General features: G+C 50.8%; 3 protein-coding genes across 3 annotated transcripts; 1 reads left to right on the top strand and 2 right to left on the bottom strand.

Moving 5' to 3' along the window:
- Positions 1–2,557: 2,557 nt before the first annotated feature.
- On the top strand, positions 2,558–10,829 carry mindy4b (MINDY family member 4B). Its single transcript, XM_070829832.1, has 11 exons — positions 2,558–2,617; positions 3,206–3,337; positions 3,420–3,539; positions 3,683–3,771; positions 6,869–7,034; positions 8,561–8,626; positions 8,734–8,804; positions 9,988–10,060; positions 10,154–10,330; positions 10,415–10,595; positions 10,687–10,829. The coding sequence occupies exons 1-11, from the start codon at positions 2,558–2,560 to the stop codon at positions 10,827–10,829; spliced, it is 1,278 nt and encodes a 425-aa protein (XP_070685933.1).
- A 677-nt stretch (positions 10,830–11,506) lies between these two features.
- Positions 11,507–13,388, bottom strand: tsen34 (TSEN34 tRNA splicing endonuclease subunit). The gene is made up of 5 exons (XM_070829558.1): positions 13,351–13,388; positions 12,512–12,790; positions 12,296–12,434; positions 11,940–12,224; positions 11,507–11,860 (listed from the first exon to the last, which is right to left on the bottom strand). Exons 1-5 carry the CDS (start codon positions 13,357–13,359, stop codon positions 11,673–11,675), a joined length of 900 nt encoding a protein of 299 aa, XP_070685659.1. The 5' UTR covers positions 13,360–13,388; the 3' UTR covers positions 11,507–11,672.
- Positions 13,389–14,165: 777 nt separating this feature from the next.
- Positions 14,166–20,570, bottom strand: eif2a (eukaryotic translation initiation factor 2A). The gene is made up of 16 exons (XM_070829897.1): positions 20,543–20,570; positions 19,311–19,380; positions 19,149–19,220; positions 18,853–18,971; positions 18,657–18,756; positions 18,470–18,552; positions 18,322–18,395; positions 18,092–18,236; positions 17,867–17,983; positions 17,232–17,388; positions 17,036–17,120; positions 15,418–15,750; positions 15,158–15,271; positions 14,957–15,070; positions 14,801–14,866; positions 14,166–14,660 (listed from the first exon to the last, which is right to left on the bottom strand). The coding sequence occupies exons 1-16, from the start codon at positions 20,568–20,570 to the stop codon at positions 14,595–14,597; spliced, it is 1,743 nt and encodes a 580-aa protein (XP_070685998.1). The 3' UTR covers positions 14,166–14,594.
- Between the last annotated feature and the right edge of the window lie 764 nt (positions 20,571–21,334).

A 21,334-nucleotide genomic window follows, 5' to 3' on the forward strand; every position in this document is an offset into this window, starting at 1 on the left:
CCTCCAGGTCCACCACTGACCTCAGTGTGTGTGTGTGTGTGTGTGTGTGTGTGTGTGTGTGCAGATGGAGGCGGAGCTACAGCAGATCCTGCTTCAGGTGTCTGACCTGCAGAACAGGAGGGAAGTTTTACCTGAGACACATTTAACACAAACCGATGTATTGATGTCGATATGTAACAGGAAACTGTTTCCTCTGCAGGCTGCAAACAGGACAGGACACAGTGAGTACACCTGTCTGTCTGTCGGTCTGTGTGTCATTCTGTCTGCCTGCCTGCCTCACCTGTCTGTGTCTGTCTCTCTGCCTGTTCTCAGAACGTTGAACAGCCTCCATCCTCACCAACATACAGACACAGTACGCCCCCAGTGGCTCCGCCCACAGCGCCCCCTGCTGGAGCAGGCATCTTTTTAAAGGACACATTTACCGTTTTTCTCTGCTCAAGCAGCGCAAACAGCCTTTAACCACCTCAGAGCTCCACCAAACTGGCCACGCATCCACACACGACCCCCAGTCACACCGCAACATCTCCCAGAAAGTACTGACGGCAGCACTGACTGTCACAGGTCACCCAGCCACACCTGACCTCAGACTGTCCAATCAGCTTCAGTTACCATTTGGTTAGTTGGTTTGTGTGAAACCACTCAGTGACCAGTAATGCTCCGCTGCAGCCAGGACCGGTTTCACACACACACTCGGTGTTCGGTTTCAGTGTGGATGGAGCCCCCCCGGCAGCAGGTCTGTGTTCAGGAGCCTCATCAGGTGAAGCAACAGTCTGTACCTGTGCTGTTACCTGTAGTACTATAGCCAGAGCAGTATTAATACTACGATCAAATAGTATTTATGAGCACAATCTTGGGACTGGGATTAACGATACATCAGGCGGGTATGTCAGTGTGGTGTTAGAGTAGAACTGCAGGTAGTACTGTCGGTTGGACTGTCGGTAGTACCGTCGATAGTACTGTTGGAAGGATTGTCGGTAGTACTGTTGGTAGGATTGTCTGTAGTACTGTCAGTAGTACTGTTGGTAGTACTGGGACTGTTGGTAGTACCGTTGGTAGGACTGTCGGTAGCACCGTCGGTTGGACTGTTGGTTGGACTGCCGGTAGTACTGTCGGTTGGACTGCCGGTAGTACTGTTGGTAGGACTATCAGTAGTACCGTCGATAGGACAGTCAGTAGTACCGTCGATAGGACAGTCAGTAGTACCGACAATAGGATAGTCAGTAGTACCGTCGGTAGTACTGGAACTGTTGGTAGGACTGTCGGTAGGACTATCAGTAGAACCGTCGGCAGTACTGTCGGTCGTACTGGGACTGTTGGTAGGACTGTCGGTAGGACTATCAGTAGTACCGTCGGTAGTACTGGAACTGTTGGTAGGACTATCAGTAGTACCGTCGGTAGTACTGGAACTGTTGGTAGGACTGTCGGTAGGACTAACAGTAGAACCGTCGGTAGTACTGTCGGTCGTACTGGGACTGTTGGTAGGACTGTCGGTAGTACCGTCGGTTGGACTGTTGGTTGGACTGCCGGTAGTACTGTCGGTAGGACTATCAGTAGAACCGTCGGTAGTACTGGGACTGTTGGTAGGACTGTTGTTAGTACAGTCAGTAGTACCGTTGGTAGGACTGTTGGTAGAACTGTTGGAAGTACCGTCTGTATTTCCATCGGTAGGACTATCAGTAGTACCGTCGGTTGGACTGTTGGTAGAACCGTTGGTTGGACTGTTGGTAGTACCATTGGTAGGACTGTTGGTAGAACCATCAGTAGTACTGTCGGTAGTACTGGGACTGTTGGTAGGACTGTTGGTAGAACAGTCAGTAGTACCGTCGGTAGGACTGTCGATAGTACCGTCGGCAGGACTGTTAGTAGAACTGTTGGTAGTACCGTCTGTAGTACCGTCAGTAGTACCGTCGGTAGAACAGTCAGTAGTACTGTCGGTAGGACTGTCGATAGTACCGTCGGCAGGACTGTTGGTAGAACTGTTGGAAGTACCGTCTGTATTTCCATCGGTAGGACTATCAGTAGTACCGTCGGTTGGACTGTTGGTAGAACCGTTGGTTGGACTGTTGGTAGTACCATTGGTAGGACTGTTGGTAGAACCATCAGTAGTACTGTCGGTAGTACTGGGACTGTTGGTAGGACTGTTGGTAGAACAGTCAGTAGTACCGTCGGTAGGACTGTCGATAGTACCGTCAGCAGGACTGTTAGTAGTACCGTCTGTAGTACCGTCAGTAGTACCGTCGGTAGGACTATCAGTAGAACCGTCGGTAGTACTGTCGGTAGTATTGGGACTGTTGGTAGGATTGTCAGTAGAACAGTCAGTAGCACCATCGGTAGGACTGTCGATAGTACTGTCGGCAGGACTGTTGGTAGAACTGTTGGTAGTACCGTCAGTTGGACTGTGTATATATATACATATATATATACATAGATATATATATATATAATTAATAAATGTTACAAAAAAACAATTTTAAGACTAATTAAGTGAAATTGGATAATTTCTCACGGCACACCTGACGATCTCTCACGGCACAGTGGTTGAAAGTCATCATTGGTGATGAGCGACTGCAGGCTGGACGACATCAAGCTGCAACAAGAAGTCAACAAGAACCCCGACGTCAGTCAGTTTAATGACGACAAGTACTGATGATGTCACTAATATTACTTTGGGACTAATCAATACTACAACCTGTGAACCCCCCCCTCTCTGCTCAGATGGTCAGACATGTTGTTACCATCACAACAGACATGTCACATTAAAAAGGCGTCATGACTGACTCTGCAGAACACCTGTCCGTCCACCTGTCTGTCCTCCTACCTGTCCATCCACCTGTCTGTCCTCCTACCTGTCCGCCCTCCTACCTGTCTGTCCGTCCTCCTGCCCATCCACCTACCTGCCCTTCCACCTCCCCGTCCGTCCTCCGGCCCGTCCACCTTCCTGTCCGTCCTCCTGTCTGTCCTCCTACCTGTCCGTCCTCCGGCCCCTCCACCTTCCTGTCCGTCCACCTCCCCGTCCGTCCTCCGGCCCCTCCACCTTCCTGTCCGTCCTCCTGCCCGTCCACCTACCTGTCCGTCCTCCTGTCTGTTCTCTACCTGTATACTTGGCCTGGAGTGAAGAGTGCAGCCTCTGGGGGACGCTGACAAGTGCTTGTTGTTGGACAGGTGTGTTCAGTTGTTCTCAAGTGTTCCCCCCTCTCTCCCTCAGAGGTTGGTGGATGGGGGGAAGGAGGAGGCTCTTCCCCCCTGCAGGACCCTCCCTCAGCTCTGCTCCATCCCCAAGAGACTGGTCATCTCCCCAAGCCACGGAGGGACGCCGGTCACCCCCCAGCTGACGGAGGTGAGATACAAGGACAGACAGTACCTGGATGGACCGACTCCACCTGGGCAGGACTCATGTCTCTGCCTGTGTCCATATTCAGAGTCTGAGGAGGATTTTGTTCGGTGGGACGTTTCACGTCTTCAACTACGAGTGGAGGAAATCCGTCTTCCAGTTCAGAGAGCCGAACTCTGAGTTGTCGTATGCTCTGGAGGCGGACCAGGTGAGGAACACCTGCCCACACCTGTACTGATAAAAATTTCCACCTATTCCCACTGTTCTCTGGTTCTACCTCTAAAACCAACTCCAGCTCTCATTATCTTGATGACCGGCTGTGTCTCACCTGACCAGGTGTGTGTGTTTCAGGGCGGGGCTCGGCCCATTCAGATGGTCGTCCAGGCTCGCATCATTAAACACCTGCTGTTCAGCAGCTCAGACGGACGGACGCTGCATAGGTGAGGACATGCTGCCGTCCAGGGTGGAGATGACTCATCCACAGGTAATGAGACATCACACCTGTAAACTGTGACATCACCATCACCTTCATCCATCTGACCAAAGGTCACATGACACGGACCCTCGTGTCAACATGGATGCTTCAGTTTCAGATTAAGGCCAAGCAGAGCCGGCTCTAGCCATTTTGGTGCCCTAGGCGAGATTATGGTTTGGCGCCCCCACCCCTCTGCGCGCACGCCACCCCAGTCATTAATGGACAACAGCTGTATGACAGACCTTAAAGATTTAATTGTTAACACACCAACACACAAACAAACACACACTAAAATAACAATAAAAAATAATGAAATAAAACCAGAGTTCCTGCTCAGGTTTTGTGCAAATATTTAGAAAGTCCTGACAGCTCCCACAATGTGAACAATGAGGTGCTACGTTCAAACAATACAAAACAGTGCAATATAATATAAAAACAGAATACAAAAGTTGCAGTGTAGGTTTAACTCAAAGACAGTCCCAGTGACAGCAAATCTGTTTTCAACAACATAAATGGAGATGGTGCTATGGTCAGTGAATACTTGGTAACAAGGGGCCTTATAGAAGCAGAATGTGGAAACAAGACAACATAAAACTAGAATGTACAGTACAAGCAAACATGTAGCTGCAGCAGACAGACTACTGATGTGTTCAACATAACATGAATCATTATCTAGTTGTGATGATGCATTACTAAAATAAGAGAGGTTGCAATAGAATTATATAGTTACACAGTAGCTTCAGTATCTACAGCAGCATTATTAGACAACTTTGCTTTATTTCAACTTAGCTGGCCTTTAGCTGTACAGATGAAAAGTCAAACAGCATTTTTCAATGTTAGAAAAGACAACATACCTCTACACTGGGACCTCTTTTTCGCACCTGAGGGCTTGGGCGGCCTTTTCATGATGACAAATATAAGTTGTTGACGTCTGTCAAAAGGAACCGCTACCTGAGATGCGCACCGATAACTCGTCCCGCCCCCTCTTCCACAGTGCACGGTGCAGGACAGGACGGGGGGGCACGAGGAACAGACAGACAGAGCACGAGGAAAGGGCGCCATGCAAATTATTACTGTTATTTATCTTATTTTATTTATTGTTTTAATTGGTTGTTTTTTTTAAGGGCTTGCAGCAGCGCCCCTCCGGCAGGTGGCGCTCTAGGCGACCGCCTATATGGCCTATGCCAAGAGCCGGCTCTGAGGCCGAGCACAGGTGGTCTTCACCACAATGGCACAGAACCAAGTCCAAACCCGAGTCCACGTCCACAAAACACGGTGCTTCTTCAGCGTTTCTTTGGAGGGGGGGGGGGGGGGGGGGGGTAGCACCACTGCTGTAAAAGCACCTGTTAGGCCCCTGGATGGTTCTTAAGGTGTGTTTCCACCAAATAGCACATTTTTCCCATGACAGCATTACAAACAAAGTCAATACAAAGACTCACAAATCAGGAAGGTTTGTGTGTCATGTAGCACAAGCACTAGCCTCAATTAGCACAAGCATAAGCCTCAGTTAGCACAAGCATTAACCTCAGTTAGGACAAGCACTAGCCTCAATTAGCACAAGCATAAGCCTCAGTTAGCACAAGCACTAGCCTCAATTAGCACAAGCATAAGCCTCAGTTAGCACAAGCACTAGCCTCAATTAGCACAAACATAAGCCTCAGTTAGCACAAGCATTAGCCTCAGTTAGCACAAGCATTTGCCTCAGTTAGCACCAGCATTAGCCCCAGTTAGCATAAGCATTAGCCCCTGACATTGTGTTTACTCGCATGAGTAACGTGAACAAAGTTCAAACTCGAGTGAGTAACACGAGAATATTCACTTTGCGTTTGGTGGAAACAGTGTGAGCGGTTCTCTGTTCTCTTAGTTTGTTGAACCAACCAGCAGCTCAGGTTTTACTTCCTCTGGTCAGCCTGATCAGCCAATCACAGCTGATTATCTAACACACAGCTGATTCTGAACATGCAAGATGGCCGCCGCTGATTTGTACATTTGGTTGAATCCAACCCCAACTCCAACCCCCCTAGGGGGGCCTCCCTTTGGATTGAATCAAACTGTGGAACTACAACAGTGGATCCGTCACATGTCGCCGTTGGGCCCAAAAATACTTTTTTTCTGCAGACTCTTATTGTGAAAGAAGAATTTGATCCATTCAGTCCAGAAACAGTTGGAAATTCTGGAAGAGCTGAATGACTAAATCATTTTATCCCCATTCAGCTTAGCACAGATCTAACAGGAAGTTAGCACAGGGGTACCAGGAAGTAAGCACAGATCCAACCAGGAGTTAGCACGGGGCTACCAGGAAGTTAGCACAGAGCTAAAAGGACGTTAGCTGGCTCGGCAGTCCTCCAGGCTCTGTGGGCCCAACGATGAGGAAGATCCTGGTACTTTTATACCCAGAAGTGGAACTGTTTAGTCTTTCAGAGGACCGGAGCCTCAGACAGAGTCCAGGTCTCTGCAGATGTCCAGGGTTGAAGCAGTCAGCAGTCAGTATCAAAGTGAACATATCTTTCTCTAAAAGAACAAACAGCTGCTCTGAGAATTTCTGTGGGTCAGACAGGCAAGTTCGCTGCACATTTAATAAACCTTTAATTTGGTACTCTGGTTGGCTGGAGGTCTGTCCAACTGCGTCCAGAGACATTCTGGTCTGTGACCGTTCAAACAGATCAGCCTGACTGGAATTTGTGAAATAATCATAAAATAGAATCAGCCTGCTAATCAGGCACGATTTTCAAACCCATGTGTTGATGATCTGTTGGTGTCTGCTTCAGGCCGTCGTTTCCTGTCAGTAGGACTCAGAGCTCAGACGCTCTGCTGTTTACCCACCAGGTTCTGTCCTGTTCTCTGCTGCCTGCCCCTTCATCTTGGTAAAGAAAGAGCGTTTGATAAGTCAACGAGACGACCATTGGTGCTGTGAAGTCTTCATTACCCATGAGCCTCATCGACCGTTGCTATGGAGACGAACAAACTTTGCATTACGTCACTAAACCTTATTACTCTGATCTGATTATATTGTTAATTCATTTATCCTGTAGAACCACTTGTCTGTTATTTTCTGCCTCCAGTCTGCGTGAGGTCGGACGGAGGGACCAGGAGAGGGCGCTGGCGGCAGCGTTGTCTGACAGCCTCTGGTTGGCCGGCCAGGAGGTCAGCGCCACAGTTACCTTGGTAACGGAAGACTACTGCATCACTCCTCACCTGGACTACAAACTGGACAACTTCACAGAGAAGGTACAAACCGCCTGACACAGAGCAGGCCAACCCATTAAGGGGAGGGGGGGTTAGCGCCAGGTTAACGGCAGGTTAACGGCAGGTTAGCGTCAGGTTAGTGTCAGGTTAGCGCCAGGTTAGCACTAGGTTAACGCCAGGTTAACGTCAGGTTAGCGCCAGGTTAACGGCAGGTTAGCGCCAAGTTAGCATCAGGTTAGCGTCAGGTTAACGCCAGGTTAACGTCAGGTTAGCGCCAGGTTAGTGTCAGGTTAACGCCAGGTTAACGTCAGGTTAGCACCAGCTTAGCGTCAGGTTAACGCCAGGTTAACGTCAGGTTAGCGCCAGGTTAGCGTCAGGTTAATGCCAGGTTAGCACCAGCTTAGCGTCAGGTTAACGCCAGGTTAGCGCCAGGTTAGCATCAGGTTAATGCCAGGTTAGCACCAGCTTAGCGTCAGGTTAACGCCAGGTTAACACCAGGTTAGTGCCAGGTTAGCACCAGGTTAGCGTCAGGTTAACGCCAGGTTAACACCAGGTTAGCGCCAGGTTAGCATCAGGTTAACGTCAGGTTAGCGCCAGGTTAGCATCAGGTTAACGCCAGGTTAGCGTCAGGTTAACGCCAGGTTAACGTCAGGTTAGCACCAGGTTAACGCCAGGTTAGCACCAGGTTAACGCCAGGTTAACGTCAGGTTAGCACCAGGTTAGCGTCAGGTTAACGCCAGGTTAACGTCAGGTTAGCACCAGGTTAACGCCAGGTTAGCGTCAGGTTAGCACCAGGTTAACGCCAGGTTAACGTCAGGTTAGCACCAGGTTAACGCCAGGTTAGCGCCAGGTTAACGCCAGGTTAACGTCAGGTTAGCGCCAGGTTAACGTCAGGTTAGCACCAGGTTAACGCCAGGTTAGCGCCAGGTTAACGCCAGGTTAACGTCAGGTTAGCACCAGGTTAACGCCAGGTTAGCGCCAGGTTAACGCCAGGTTAACGTCAGGTTAGCACCAGGTTAACGCCAGGTTAGCGCCAGGTTAACGCCAGGTTAACGTCAGGTTAGCACCAGGTTAACGCCAGGTTAGCGCCAGGTTAACGCCAGGTTAACGTCAGGTTAGCACCAGGTTAACGCCAGGTTAGCACCAGGTTAACGCCAGGTTAACGTCAGGTTAACGTCAGGTTAGCACCAGGTTAACGCCAGGTTAGCGCCAGGTTAACGCCAGGTTAACGTCAGGTTAGCACCAGGTTAACGCCAGGTTAACGCCAGGTTAACGTCAGGTTAGCACCAGGTTAACGCCAGGTTAGCACCAGGTTAACGCCAGGTTAACGTCAGGTTAGCACCAGGTTAACGCCAGGTTAGCACCAGGTTAACGCCAGGTTAACGTCAGGTTAGCACCAGGTTAACGCCAGGTTAGCACCAGGTTAACGTCAGGTTAGCACCAGGTTAACGCCAGGTTAGCGCCAGATTAACGCCAGGTTAGCACCAGGTTAACGCCAGGTTAACGTCAGGTTAGCACCAGGTTAACGCCAGGTTAACATCAGGTTAACAATGCTCCGTGTGTCTCAGCTGCAGCTCTTCACGTTCAGCACGAAGGAGGCCGTCAGGAGCTTCATCCTGCAGCACGTCCGCTGTGTGAGTCCATCCACACCACTGCTTTTAAGTCATGTGTTCACTGCCAGACCGCCGCCGCTCAGCAAATTGAAGCCAACGTGTGATGACGACTGTTGTTGTTGTTTTAGTTCACAGAGGAGGGGGGGCACGGAGTCATCCTGTTCCTGTACAGCCTTGTTTGCTCCCGCACAGTCGACAGGTAACCATACCTAAACCTCCAGGTGGTGTTAGCCCCCCAACAGGCCCCACAGCCCATTACAGCCGGCAGGTCAAGTGATCTTAACCCCCAACCAATCAGAGCTCTGAGCGGCAGACTTCATGATTGGATGGACGACTCTTCCACAAGTCTGTATAAAGAAATGGGTCCTTCTAGAAGAGGGTCCTGTCTAAAGCTAACCAGTCAGAACAGGGTCCCGTCTAAAGCTGACCAGTCAGAGGAGGGTCCCGTCTAAAGCTGACCAGTCAGAACAGGGTCCCGTCTAAAGCTAACCAGTCAGAGGAGGGTCCCGTCTAAAGCTGACCAGTCAGAACAGGGTCCCGTCTAAAGCTGACCAGTCAGAACAGGGTCCCGTCTATAGATGACCAGTCAGAACAGGGTCCCGTCTATAGATGACCAGTCAGAGGAGGGTCCCGTCTAAAGCTGACCAGTCAGAGGAAGGTCCCGTCTAAAGCTGACCAGTCAGAACAGGGTCCCGTCTAAAGCTGACCAGTCAGAACAGGGTCCCGTCTAAAGCTGACCAGTCAGAGGAGGGTCCCGTCTAAAGCTGACCAGTCAGAACAGGGTCCCGTCTAAAACTGACCAGTCAGAGGAAGGTCCCGTCTAAAGCTGACCAGTCAGAACAGGGTCCCGTCTAAAGCTGACCAGTCAGAGGAGGGTCCCGTCTAAAACTGACCAGTCAGAACAGGGTCCCGTCTAAAGCTGACCAGTCAGAACAGGGTCCCGTCTAAAGCTGACCAGTCAGAGGAGGGTCCCGTCTAAAACTGACCAGTCAGAGGAAGGTCCCGTCTAAAGCTGACCAGTCAGAACAGGGTCCCGTCTAAAGCTGACCAGTCAGAACAGGGTCCCGTCTAAAACTGACCAGTCAGAGGAAGGTCCCGTCTAAAGCTGACCAATCAGAGGAGGGTCCCGTCTAAAGCTGACCAGTCAGAACAGGGTCCCGTCTAAAGCTGACCAGTCAGAACAGGGTCCCGTCTAAAACTGACCAGTCAGAGGAAGGTCCCGTCTAAAGCTGACCAATCAGAGGAAGGTCCCGTCTAAAGCTGACCAATCAGAGGAGGGTCCCGTCTAAAACTAACCAGTCAGAGGAAGGTACCAGTCAGAGGAAGGTCCCGTCTAAAGCTGACCAATCAGAGGAGGGTGCTCCTGTTGCTCTTCCTCACAGGCTGAAGGAGGATCTGGACTCCACCACCTCCCACCTGCTGCGCTTCAGTCTGGAAAATTTTGTCTGTCGTCAGGTAAGAAGCTCAAAAACTGACCACTGATGAACAAAACCGGAACACTTGGTCTGGGGGGGGTCTCTCTCCTGACTGTGAGGGGTCTCTTTTCAGGCTCTGCTGAACCTGCTGATGACAGGCCGAGCCAGTCCCAATGTCTTCAATGGGACTGTGTGCTGTGGGGAGGACGGCCGGCCTCTGGAGCGCCCCCTGCAGGGCGTCCTGTCCCGCAGCGACGTGGGTTACCTCCACTGGAGCCGAGAGCAGATGGAGGGGGGCCGACTGCCACAGGTGGCCTCTTTTACCTGCTACTGCTAATAATGCTACTGCTAACACTACTACTACTGCTAATGCTACTGCTATCTGTGTGTTTAGGTGGGCAGCATGTTGCGGACCCCCCGGTTCCCGGTCTGGCTCTGCTCCATCAACAGCAGCCACTCGGTGCTGTTCAGTGCCAGTCGCTCGCTGCTCTCTGATTGGAGGATGGAGCGCCTGTTCCCGCTGTACTACTACAACGGCCAGCGGTCCCAGAACGCCACCACCACGCTCGCTGTGGGTGAGGACCACCGCCAACCTGGGTCTGGTACCAGGACCAGGTCCTGTACTGGGTCCAGGTCCTGTCTAACCCAGTATGTGTCTGCCTTCAGATACTCACTCCCACCACTGGGAGGCGCCGTCCACAGACTCCAACGGGGACCCAGACAGGAGGAGCCCCTCCCTGGAAATGACCATCAGGACCAAGTGGGAGGGGGCTGCCATCGACTGGAAGGGGACCGTACCCTTCTACTGATCAGCTGACAGGAAGTCCTTCCCCGGTCCGGTTCTGACTGACGGCACCTGAGCCTCCACGAATCAAAGAGCCAAAACCAAACATCACATGGTGTCTTTAAATGGATTTCACACGTTTGGGGGGGGGGGGGGGTCCTCTACTGAGTCAGAGCGTGACGTGTTTAGACATCAAACCTGAAACATTTCAAGTTTTAATCGTTTCACTGTCCATTTCTGCAGAATGTGAGAAAATACATACTTCCTGTCTCCCTTTCAAAGTAAAAGTCCTGTTTCTGTGAACACATTCCATTTATTGTTTCTGAGTTTACAGTTACGATAGAATAAAGTGAAATATTTGATTACAGACAGAGAAACAGAGAGAGAGAGACAGACAGAGAGAGACAGACAGACAGAGAGACAGAGAGAGACAGACAGACAGAGAGAGACAGACAGGCAGAAAAAGACAGACAGAGAAACAGAGAGAGACAGACAGACAGAGAAACAGAGAGAGAGAGACAGACAGAGAGAGACAGACAGACAGAGAGACAGACAGAGAGACAGAGAGAGACAGACAGACAGAGAGAGACAGACAGGCAGAAAAAGACAGACAGAGAAACAGAGAGAGACAGACAGACAGACAGAGAGAGACAGACAGGCAGAAAAAGACAGACAGAGAGACAGACAGGTAGACTTTGTATGATTTGTATGAATCTGCACATTCATTCATCAGACGGACATCACACACGCTCATCTGTCTCCATGGTGACCACCCATCAGTCCCCCCCCCAGAGTTTTATTGGGCCCAGCGACCAGCAGGTATCCTGGAGAACCTGGACCAGGTTTTGGTAAACCTAGAATTTGGTGTCTACACCAGCCCGCTCCACTGGACTGACGTGTACTGGACTGACCCGCCCCCCCCCGGCGAGCACAGCAGCACCGTCTTCTTCACGTTGGACCCCAGGCGGGCCGCGGCGAGGACGTCCAGCAGACAGACGGGCTCATCAGGGGACACACAGACGGCTATGAAGTGAGCATGAAAACGGAGGGGGTCACCTGGGGAGGACCAGAGACACCGTCAGTCAAGCACGGGAGGGTTGGGGGGGGCACTCAGACTGAACCGCTACACACTGACCTGGGTAGACCAGGAAGTCTCCTCCGAACTTCCCCGCCGAGGTCAGGTAGAAGCCCCGCCCCCTCAGGTCCCTGAATACCTGGTACCTGGTGTCATGGCGCCGGTGCTGCTGCACTCTGATTGGCCAGTCAGCCCGCAGAAAGGCCCGGGACTCTGGACAGTGGGCCAGCCCCGCCCTCGCCGTGCTCAGCTGGACCGCCAACGCCGACCGGGGAAAGGTAAAGGTCTGGTCCAGGGCCCCCAGGCGGCCCCGCAGAGCCTCGTCCACAGTCCCCGATCCAGACCCTACCGGGACCAGACAGCGGGCAGCGTTAGGCTGCAGGTACAGACGACAGCGCTCAGCGGTCCTGACTCACCTGTGTGTGATGACGTCATGGCGCGGAGCAGCGCTGACTTCCTGTCCTCCAGGGCGAGGACGCTCTGCTCCTCGTAGCTCCTTTGCTGGGCCTCCTGGTGCAGCTCCACCGTCAGGCCCGGCTCTGCCCCCTCCTCACCCTGCCGACAACAGCAAATCGGGAGTCACCCGGACCTTACCGTGATCGCGCCAACCTGGTTGCCATGGTGACACTAACCTGGTCACCCGGTGGTAGAGCGGCAGCGGCGTGGCGCTCCCCCAGCAGGAGCTCCTCCTCGGGCAGCAGCAGCAGCGGTCGGCCCAGACGGCCGTTCTGGCGGGGGGTGCGGGCCAGCGAGCCCAGCAGCGCCCCCACCAGGCCCTGAGACCTCAGCGCCCGCAGGTCCTCCACCCGCCACAGTAGGGGGGCCGCGGAGCACAGGCCCACCCCCACAACGGGACACGAGGACGGAGACCATTTCTCCTCTCTGCCGGGGGGGTCGTCCATCCCCCGAGTCTGGGGGACAGAGAGGGTCAGCTGATCAGACCCGACGGGCATCAACCAATGAGCAGCCAGAGTTCAGTCACATGGGACTAATGACGAGTCAGGTCCGATCACTGATCCATCAGGCACCCCCCCCCTCCACAAGCCACGCTAACACGTTAGCATGTTAGCATTGACTGAGAACATGGAGATCAATGACACAGGTGATCAGGTTACACCGTTAGTGTGTGCTGTTGTGAAGAAGACCATGAGATGAAGCTGAAAGCTGAGACCCAGCTGATGGTGACCTTTGACCTCAGGTTAGTTGGTCCAGTTTCAGTGTCTCACCTGGTTCTGGTTAAACTGCTCAGATCAGTAGCCGATCAATCAGATCGGTCGATAAATGATTGATCAGCAGTCAGTGCCTGTGGTCACGTGTCTGCTGTGAACGCACGTGTTTCCGGTGCCTCTGCTCCACGACCTGCCGTAAAAATATGCCGTAAACTGTTCCGGTGGAAATGTGACCCTGATAGAAACGAAGGCATACACGCAGAGAGACAGACAGGTAGACAGACAGATAAACGCAGACTTACCTCGTCCATGAAGTCCAGTGACCCGCTCTTCTTCTTCTTCCGTGTCCACTCACCGTGGGGCTGCTCGATAAATGCACCGGAGCACCACAGCCGGGCGGGGCGGGACTGAGACAGGCGGAGATTCTCTCTGCTCTAAGCGGCCGAGAATCCAGAACAAGCGCACCCTCAGACAGGAAGTACAGCTGGCCAATAGGAGCGCAGACAAGTTTGACTGGCAGCGGAATCAGCCAATGGCTGATACAGCACTGCAGTATACAGTACTTTATACTACAGCACTGCAGTATACAGTACTTTATACTACAGCACTGCAGTATACAGTACTTTATACTACAGCACTGCAGTACTTTATACTACAGCACTGCAGTATACAGTACTTTATACTACAGCACTGCAGTATACAGTACTTTATACTACAGCACTGCAGTACTTTATACTACAGCACTGCAGTATACAGTACTTTATACTACAGCACTGCAGTACTTTATATGGAATATTCTCTGGAGAATAAAGTCAGTTCTTTTGTAAAGGAACCAGGTGGCGCCGGTGTGACCTCATCAGACACAGTGAGCAGCTTTAACGATGAGGAGACAACACACCCTCAGATTTAGACAGACAGACAGACAGACAGACAGACAGACAGACAGACAGGTGTTCTTCATTTACTTCAGCGCTGTGAGTGTGACTGAGGATGACGATCAAAACTGTGTGTACGAAGACCTCTGTTGTTTGATTGACAGCAGTGACTGACTGTTTCCATCCTGTGCTGAGCAAACAAGCCCGAGGTCCCTGAACGCAACACGGAAATAACTGGACAGTTTAAACAGGTGGAGGCTTTTATTCTGAAAGGACCACCGTCAAGGGCTACAGCATCTGTACAGATGTTGCTTAGCAACAGGGCTTCAACACACACACAAGCGCGCGTGCACACACGCACACACACACCACAGCATCTCCCTACAGTTCCCAGAATTCCTCTGGGCAGCCGCCAATCAGAGAGGAATGAGCTGATATTGTCGGCAGCTGGATGAAAACTGGCCAATCAGGTCATCAGTGTGTGGGGCAGGTGGAGCGAGCCCCCGCCCCCTCTCACAGGCCCCGCCCCTCAGCAGAGTACCCACCCCTCACCTGTCCAGGTAATGAAAACTGAGAAAACGTTGAACATGTCAGCGGGGAGGAAGAGAAACAGCGTGTGTGGTGTTCCTGTCGGGGGCGTGGCTTTTCCTGTCGGGGGCGTGGCCTGTCCTCTACTGTGTGACCTGTAGCTCCTGCAGCTCCGTCAGCAGCTGATCCTCCTTCAGCACCTTCTCCATCTGGAACAAATCACACCTCATCACTGACCATTGATCACCAAACACTTATTACCAATTAGATCAATAATAATATTGATAATGTAGTCACACTGTCCCGCTCTCTGATTGGGTGCTGTCCCTGCCCCCCCCCCCCACGTCACCTGGTTCTTCTGGAGGACTTTCCCGGCAGCCTGCTGCTCCTTCAGCTCTTCAATGGCTTTAAGTTTCTGAGAGACACAAACACACTATGAGACATTGGCCAATCACAGCACAGCACACCTGAGCTCCACCTGAGCTCCACCTGAGCTCCACCTCACCTTCTTTATGTTCTTTATCTTCTTGTCCGTCTCCGGGTCGCCACTGCTGGGCTCTGAGTGGCTGTTGATGAGGGGGGCAGGGTCAGATGGGGGTTCGGGCTCGGGCCTGGCGTCCTGTGGGGGGGTCGGTATCAGACGGTTAACAGACTCAGGGGTGTCAAACGGGACAGGTGAGTGTCTGATTGGCTGACGTCTCCTCACCTGTTTCGCTGCCTTCTTGGCTTCTCGCTTCTTCTGGTTCTTCAGAGCCGATTTAGACAAACTCCTCTCCCCCGAAGCCCCCCCACGCATGTTCTGAGGGGGCTCTTCCTCATGCTGGAACACACAGCATCATCATCATCACCACCATCACCACCTTCATCAATCACCTTCATCATCAGCATCACCACCATCATCACCACCTTCATCATCACATCACCTTCATCATCTTCATCATCATCACCTCAGCCCTGGCTCCTTACCAGTTTGGTGCTGGCGCTGGCGGGCAGGTGTCTCAGTGCAGGTGGGCGGTATGCCTGTGTGGGCGGAGCCTGCGTGGTTCCCAGCTGGCTGGGCGCCGCCTGGTACCTGACGGCCTGTTCGGGGAAGCTGCCATCGGGGAACGGCTGCCAGCGGACCTCCCACAGCTCTGAGCCGGCCGCCGCATCCCATTTGTGCAGCACAGAGCCGGTGTAGTGCCAGATCTTATAACCATTACTTACCCGCAGACGAGGAGAACACGTCGCTGTGACAACATGCTCGCCGTCAGGACACCAGGAGAAATGTGTGGCGTCTGGGGCCTGAGGTTTGGACACCTGGGTGGACAGACAGGTGAGACCGGAGGTTAAATCTACATGTGACCATCAGACTGCCTCCTGGCTGAACCTGGTTCAGACGAGAGGAGCTCCTCAGGGCTCAATCATCGGTCCTCTGACATTTAATATTAACATTCTTCCATTTAATGTGCAGTGACTAGTCCGATTTACACATTACTTTAAAGGGTTGTTTCTGTGTGTGAAATGCCAATTTCATGAAGATCCATTTTAAAACAGGTCCAGAGAGGTTATTTTCCCGTGTGGCTGTAAACTGTCTTGAGTTTACAGGACGGCCTGCTGGCCTCCATGAACACAAGAGCTGCTGCCTCTATGTTTGTTTGTGTTGTTGATGTTGGATCTGAACTAATTCTTTAAAACACCAAAGTTGCACAACAACACAGACTCACTGACTGATGGAGGCAGCAGCAGAACAGCAGCTCTAAAATCCCTGTTTTAGTGAATGTAGTCTGGTGTGTGTGCTGTTTGTGGTTAAACCAAAAGGATCTTCCAGGTCTCTCTCTGTAGGGATCCTTTCCATGATGCTGTCACACAGTTGACCATCTGGGCCTTTGTGTTACTGATGTTCTGTCTAGTGAAGAGCTACTAGTTTGGAGACAATTGGAGAGTAACCAGTGACCACTTGGCCAGATGTTGGTGTTCCTCAGGTCTCCACTCATGGGCCTCTTATTGATTTACTGGACCGAAGTTCCAGGTACACAGCGTTGGTTCTTCTTTATTCAGTAGTCAGGACTACTGAAACTTAGAGAGTTGCTTGAGTTCCAAGCCTCAATAGTTACAAAAATAATATACCAGGTAATTACCAGAATTTGTTAAAGTCGGATCACAGTAGCCAATTTAATTTTAAGCGTGTGAACGGACTAGTTTAGAGCAGACATGTACATCTGTGGTCGGCATCAAACTGTGGAGTTCTGTAGAAATCGATTTAAGTGGTTTTATAAATAACAGTCAGTTTAAAGAATGTAAAAAAGAAGAATTAGATCAAGTCAACCATCAGATAATGTTTGTCCCTGGTTGATGGTGAATTATTGTGTTTGTCTTTTGATTCTTCTGTGCTCGTGTCACGGTGAGTGTTGGCTGTTAAACCCGTTTCTGACCGACCAAATGTTTCTGCTGGTTATTTCTGTTCTATGTTCTGTTCTCTGCTCCCTGTCAGTCTGAAATAACACCTGACCATGAGTGGAACAAATGAAAGGTGAGACCCTGGTGTCCGTGCTCGTCTACATCCGCTTATTATCGTGTTTGTGTTGCTGCCGCTGCTGCTCACCTGTTTGTACTTCTTCACGTCCCAGACCTCCATCTGACCCCGCAGGTTCCCGAAGCCGGCCAGGACCAGGATGTTCCCCTGAGGGCTGAAAACAGGAAGGACCACACTGTCAGGACATCTGTCAACGGAATCAGGCCAGCCTCAGCAGGTGGCGTGACTGACGCAGTGACCCCACGCAGGACGGGTGTGTTCTCACCTGTAGTAGGCAGCGTTCCGCGGCCCCGTTCCAAAGTCAAACACCGGGTCACATTTCAGGTTGAACACGGTGGCTTTGGCCGGCATGAAGCCGTACACCACGCAGAACTCTGCAGAGTTCGGACTCCACGCCACGTCGTAGATCGGACCGTTCTTCGCTGTTTAAACACAGAAAAAAAAGAGTTCAGCAACCAGAGAGTCCTGCTGGGTCCACTAAGTCCTGCTGAGTCCGCTGACCACAAACAGCCATTATATCGCCCTCTTCAACACCAGACTCCATTCACAAAAACACTGATTTTAGCTCCCAGAACACAGGAGCTGCTGCTCTGCTGCTGCCTCCATCAGTCAGTGTGTTTGTGTTACTGTGAGACTTTGGTGTTTTAAAGCTCAGTTTGGACCCAACACAACATCTGTGTGACACACAACAACACAAACAGCTCCTGTGTTCAGTGAAGTAAAATGAGTGCTTTTGTTAGTGGAGTCTGGTGTGTTTGTAGCTATCTATGATCTACTGGACCAATTCCAACACTTTTAGTACCTACCAGTCATTCAGATACCAGGATATGAACAGATAGGACCCAGGGTTAAAAACCTTGAGTGTGTAACATGCTGTCAGTCCCAGTAAGGCGTCCTCACCCAGCTGGACCAGAGCCGTCTCCCCGTTAACAGCCAGGTAATGCAGCGTCTGCTCTCCATAATAAGAAGCTCCAGTTTTATCGACCTCAGTGCTCGCCGTCACCAGAACCGCAGACGCTGAGAGAGAGAAGCAGCAGCATTTAGTTTAGTTCAGTGACGCTGGAAAACATGAATAGTCCAGGACCTCCGGGCCTTCCGGGACCAGAGTCGGTCCTGGTGTCCCACCTTTCCTGTTCCACTGCATGGTGACCCTGTCGGCCTTGAAGAAGCTCTTGTTGGCCAGTGCAGCGGTGGGCCCCCCCAGGACCGGGTACTGATACAGACGCACAAACGACGGCGCTCCTTTACTGCCCGGGACGTAGACCGCTACCTGGAGGGGACAAAGAGGACGCACGGGACAAGGGTCAGATGTGAGCCTCCTGCCGTCTCTGCCGGCGGACGGCGGCGGTGCTCACCTTGCTGGGCTGACCTCCAGGAGACAGCACGAAGTCCGACACCTTCTGCATGTGCAGCTTGTTGGCGATGGCGTCTGAGGAGAGAGACACACCCTCAGGTCCACTGACCGTCTCCACCCCCCAGTCTGTGTTTAATCTGGTGTCTTACTGAAGTCGTTGTTCTCGTAGAAGTGAAGCTCGTTGTTGACGCTCCTCGCACACACCTGCTCATCTTCTGACCAGCTGGGACACCTGCAGCCAATCACAGACAGCCGATCACAGACAGCCGATCACAGACAGCCGATCACAGACAGCCTCTGTCTCTCTGTCTGTGTCTCTCTGTCTGTCTGTCTCACCATGCGTCCACCTTCTTCTGGTACAGAGCTTTGATCAGCTTTCCGCTCTCTAAGTCCCACAGCTGGAGGTTGGCGTCCCCCTGAGGACAGTCTGGACCCTCTGCAACACACACACACACGTTAAGCATGGCTGTCTCACTGTATCACTAACTGTCTGGTCTCGCTGCGTCTCTAACTGTCTCACTGCGTCTCTTACTGCTGTACGGTTGCCAGGTGACCAGGATGCTGCCCAGAGGAGAAAAGTCCAGCAGAGACGTCTTTGGGAGGTCAAAGGTCGACATGACGAAGCCATCTGAAGACTTTACCACAGACACACTGAGAGACAGACAGGTAGAGAGACAGGCAGAGTCGGTGATGTTCCACATCATAACTGTGACAATCATCTTTGTTTCACACACGTTGTCACACGCGTCACTGCGATGCTGCAGTTGTATTATTATTGTCACTGTGGACGTGTGTGCTGGCAGCTCTGGCGAGGGTGTGATTGGTTACTTGTTTCCGTTGCACCAGCCGAACAGCGTCCCGTCTCTGCTGAAGGTGAGACACCTGCTGAGCCGAGAGTCTCTGAGACACAAACACAGACGCACATGAGGGTGATGTCATGGTGATGTCGCGGCCATGTCACGCGGCGACGTCGACGGTGGGCGTGCTTACCTGTGGAAGGCCGAGTGCTGCTCGCACGTTGGAGGGCCGCAGAGCAGAGTCGTTCCATCAGATCCTCGCACTGAAACGGGAGAAGACATGGATCAGAAACATCAGCTGATACTTGAGGACCAATCAGTAACGGCCTTTAAAAACAATGAAGTCAACTCAAGTAAAGTTTCAGTCTTTGTTCCAGTCACTTTTGTGTTCATCTGATTTTTCTGAAAGTAGAAATGAAGTGGGGCAGTTACCTGTTCTGTATTGATGGAGGCAGTTTTGATCATTAGTTACTGATTAGATTCAATCAGTATTAATCAGTGATTGATAAGATGATGGAGCCCTGCCATGATCTAAAGCAGTCAGACTGATTACCATCAGTGAGAGTGAGAGGGTCACACAGTGACCAAACCTCATTTAGAAATGTATTAATTTGAAGTTAACTGGCTAAAAGACCAAACACATACAGTTCTACTGGGAGCAGCTGAGTCAGTCAGTCTTTAATTTAGTCTCAACTCTTCCTCTAACATCGTTTAACTTCATTCTTTACCAGAGTAAGTGAACCTACATGTAGACTCCAATTGGGCTGAATAAACCCAAATAGGCTACTCTGCACATTAAAATCAGACAGCACAAAACGTCACATTTTAAACGGAGTATGGTTTAATGTGTAATCGAGGCAATTGGAAGTTTGCCACGGTCTGCCAAACTTCATAGGGAAATTAATTCATTTGAAGTATCCATGCTTACTAGCTGAGATGCCGGTTATTTAAAATGATACTGAAAATATTTCCTCTACCGACAAGTGTTTATCTTCAATTCGGCATGAATGCAACCTTTCAAACAGCCACAGCTTCGCTGGCTTTTCACCGTTTGTACCCAGCTCATCCGCGATTTCCACTTTTCTTACACAGAGAGCGGACACCGTGTTCAGGTTTGGACCATGATTTGTCTTATTGGATCGATACTTAGAAATTCTATTTATTCCGAATAAATCAAAGACTCTACTGATGTCACTAAAGACTATAATTTACTTTTAGAACATATAGGTATTGTAAAAAAACAAACAAATCAACAACAAAATGCCAGATTTTACACTGAGTTTGGTGTAAGATTTATTCTACCTAAAAGAACGGAGGACTATCGGGCTCGCTGACATTTGACTTCCAGCGGTTGTTCGTCAAAATATCGGAGTAAACGCTCTAAAAAAACAACAACATACTTCAATGAAAACTGAATTTACCCACCTGCTAACAGCGGGATGGGGGGCGCCATGTTTACGTGTGCCGGAAGAAGAAAAGTCGTCTCCCGGAAGTGCGTAAGTGTTGAAGGGGCGGGTCGCTGAGTGCCACATCAGCATACAGTCCGTCCGACACTCGGACCGCCCACTGTTTTCAGCGTGGCGGTGAATTAGTTATTCTGAAACACACTTTGACGATTTTATCACCTATAATAACCAAAATGTTCAATAGATAAGAGTAGGACTGGCTTTCTAAATGTTTGAAGTTTAACAGCTGCGGCAAGATGTCGGACAGCAACCGATAGAGGGGCGACTTCCGCTTTCAACGTAAAAGCACCGAGTGTCAACTAAAACTTTTGTTTGATTCAAAGCATTCACAAGAAGAACATTCACAATAAAGACGTGTTGAACAGACCCTCACCCCCCCAGAGTGTGTGACCCCTGACAGCCCAGTGTCCTCACCTTTTACCACATTAGGCCTATATTTACATGTCTTTATGTTTTTAATCGTCTCTTTCATGTTGTCATCTCTCCGGAGGTTTTGTGTCTTTTCATCTTCTTTTCTAAACTTTCCCTTCACTTTGTCCTGATTCTGTCTCTTCCACTCTTTCTCTTTCTCTGTGTTTTTAAAGCTGCTATAGAAATTGTTATCATCATTATTGTTATTATTAACAACGATAAAATAATACTTTTACAATTTGATGTACGTATGTGGACCTTTCCTGACTGCATCATCAAATGAATCATTTATTTGTGAGTGAGAAAAGAAATCTCGGTGGACTTAATTTTGAAAGAACGG

The sequence above is a fragment of the Pempheris klunzingeri genome, chromosome 4, assembly GCF_042242105.1.
Source record: "Pempheris klunzingeri isolate RE-2024b chromosome 4, fPemKlu1.hap1, whole genome shotgun sequence".
In the NCBI taxonomy this organism is placed as follows: Eukaryota; Metazoa; Chordata; class Actinopteri; order Acropomatiformes; family Pempheridae; genus Pempheris; species Pempheris klunzingeri.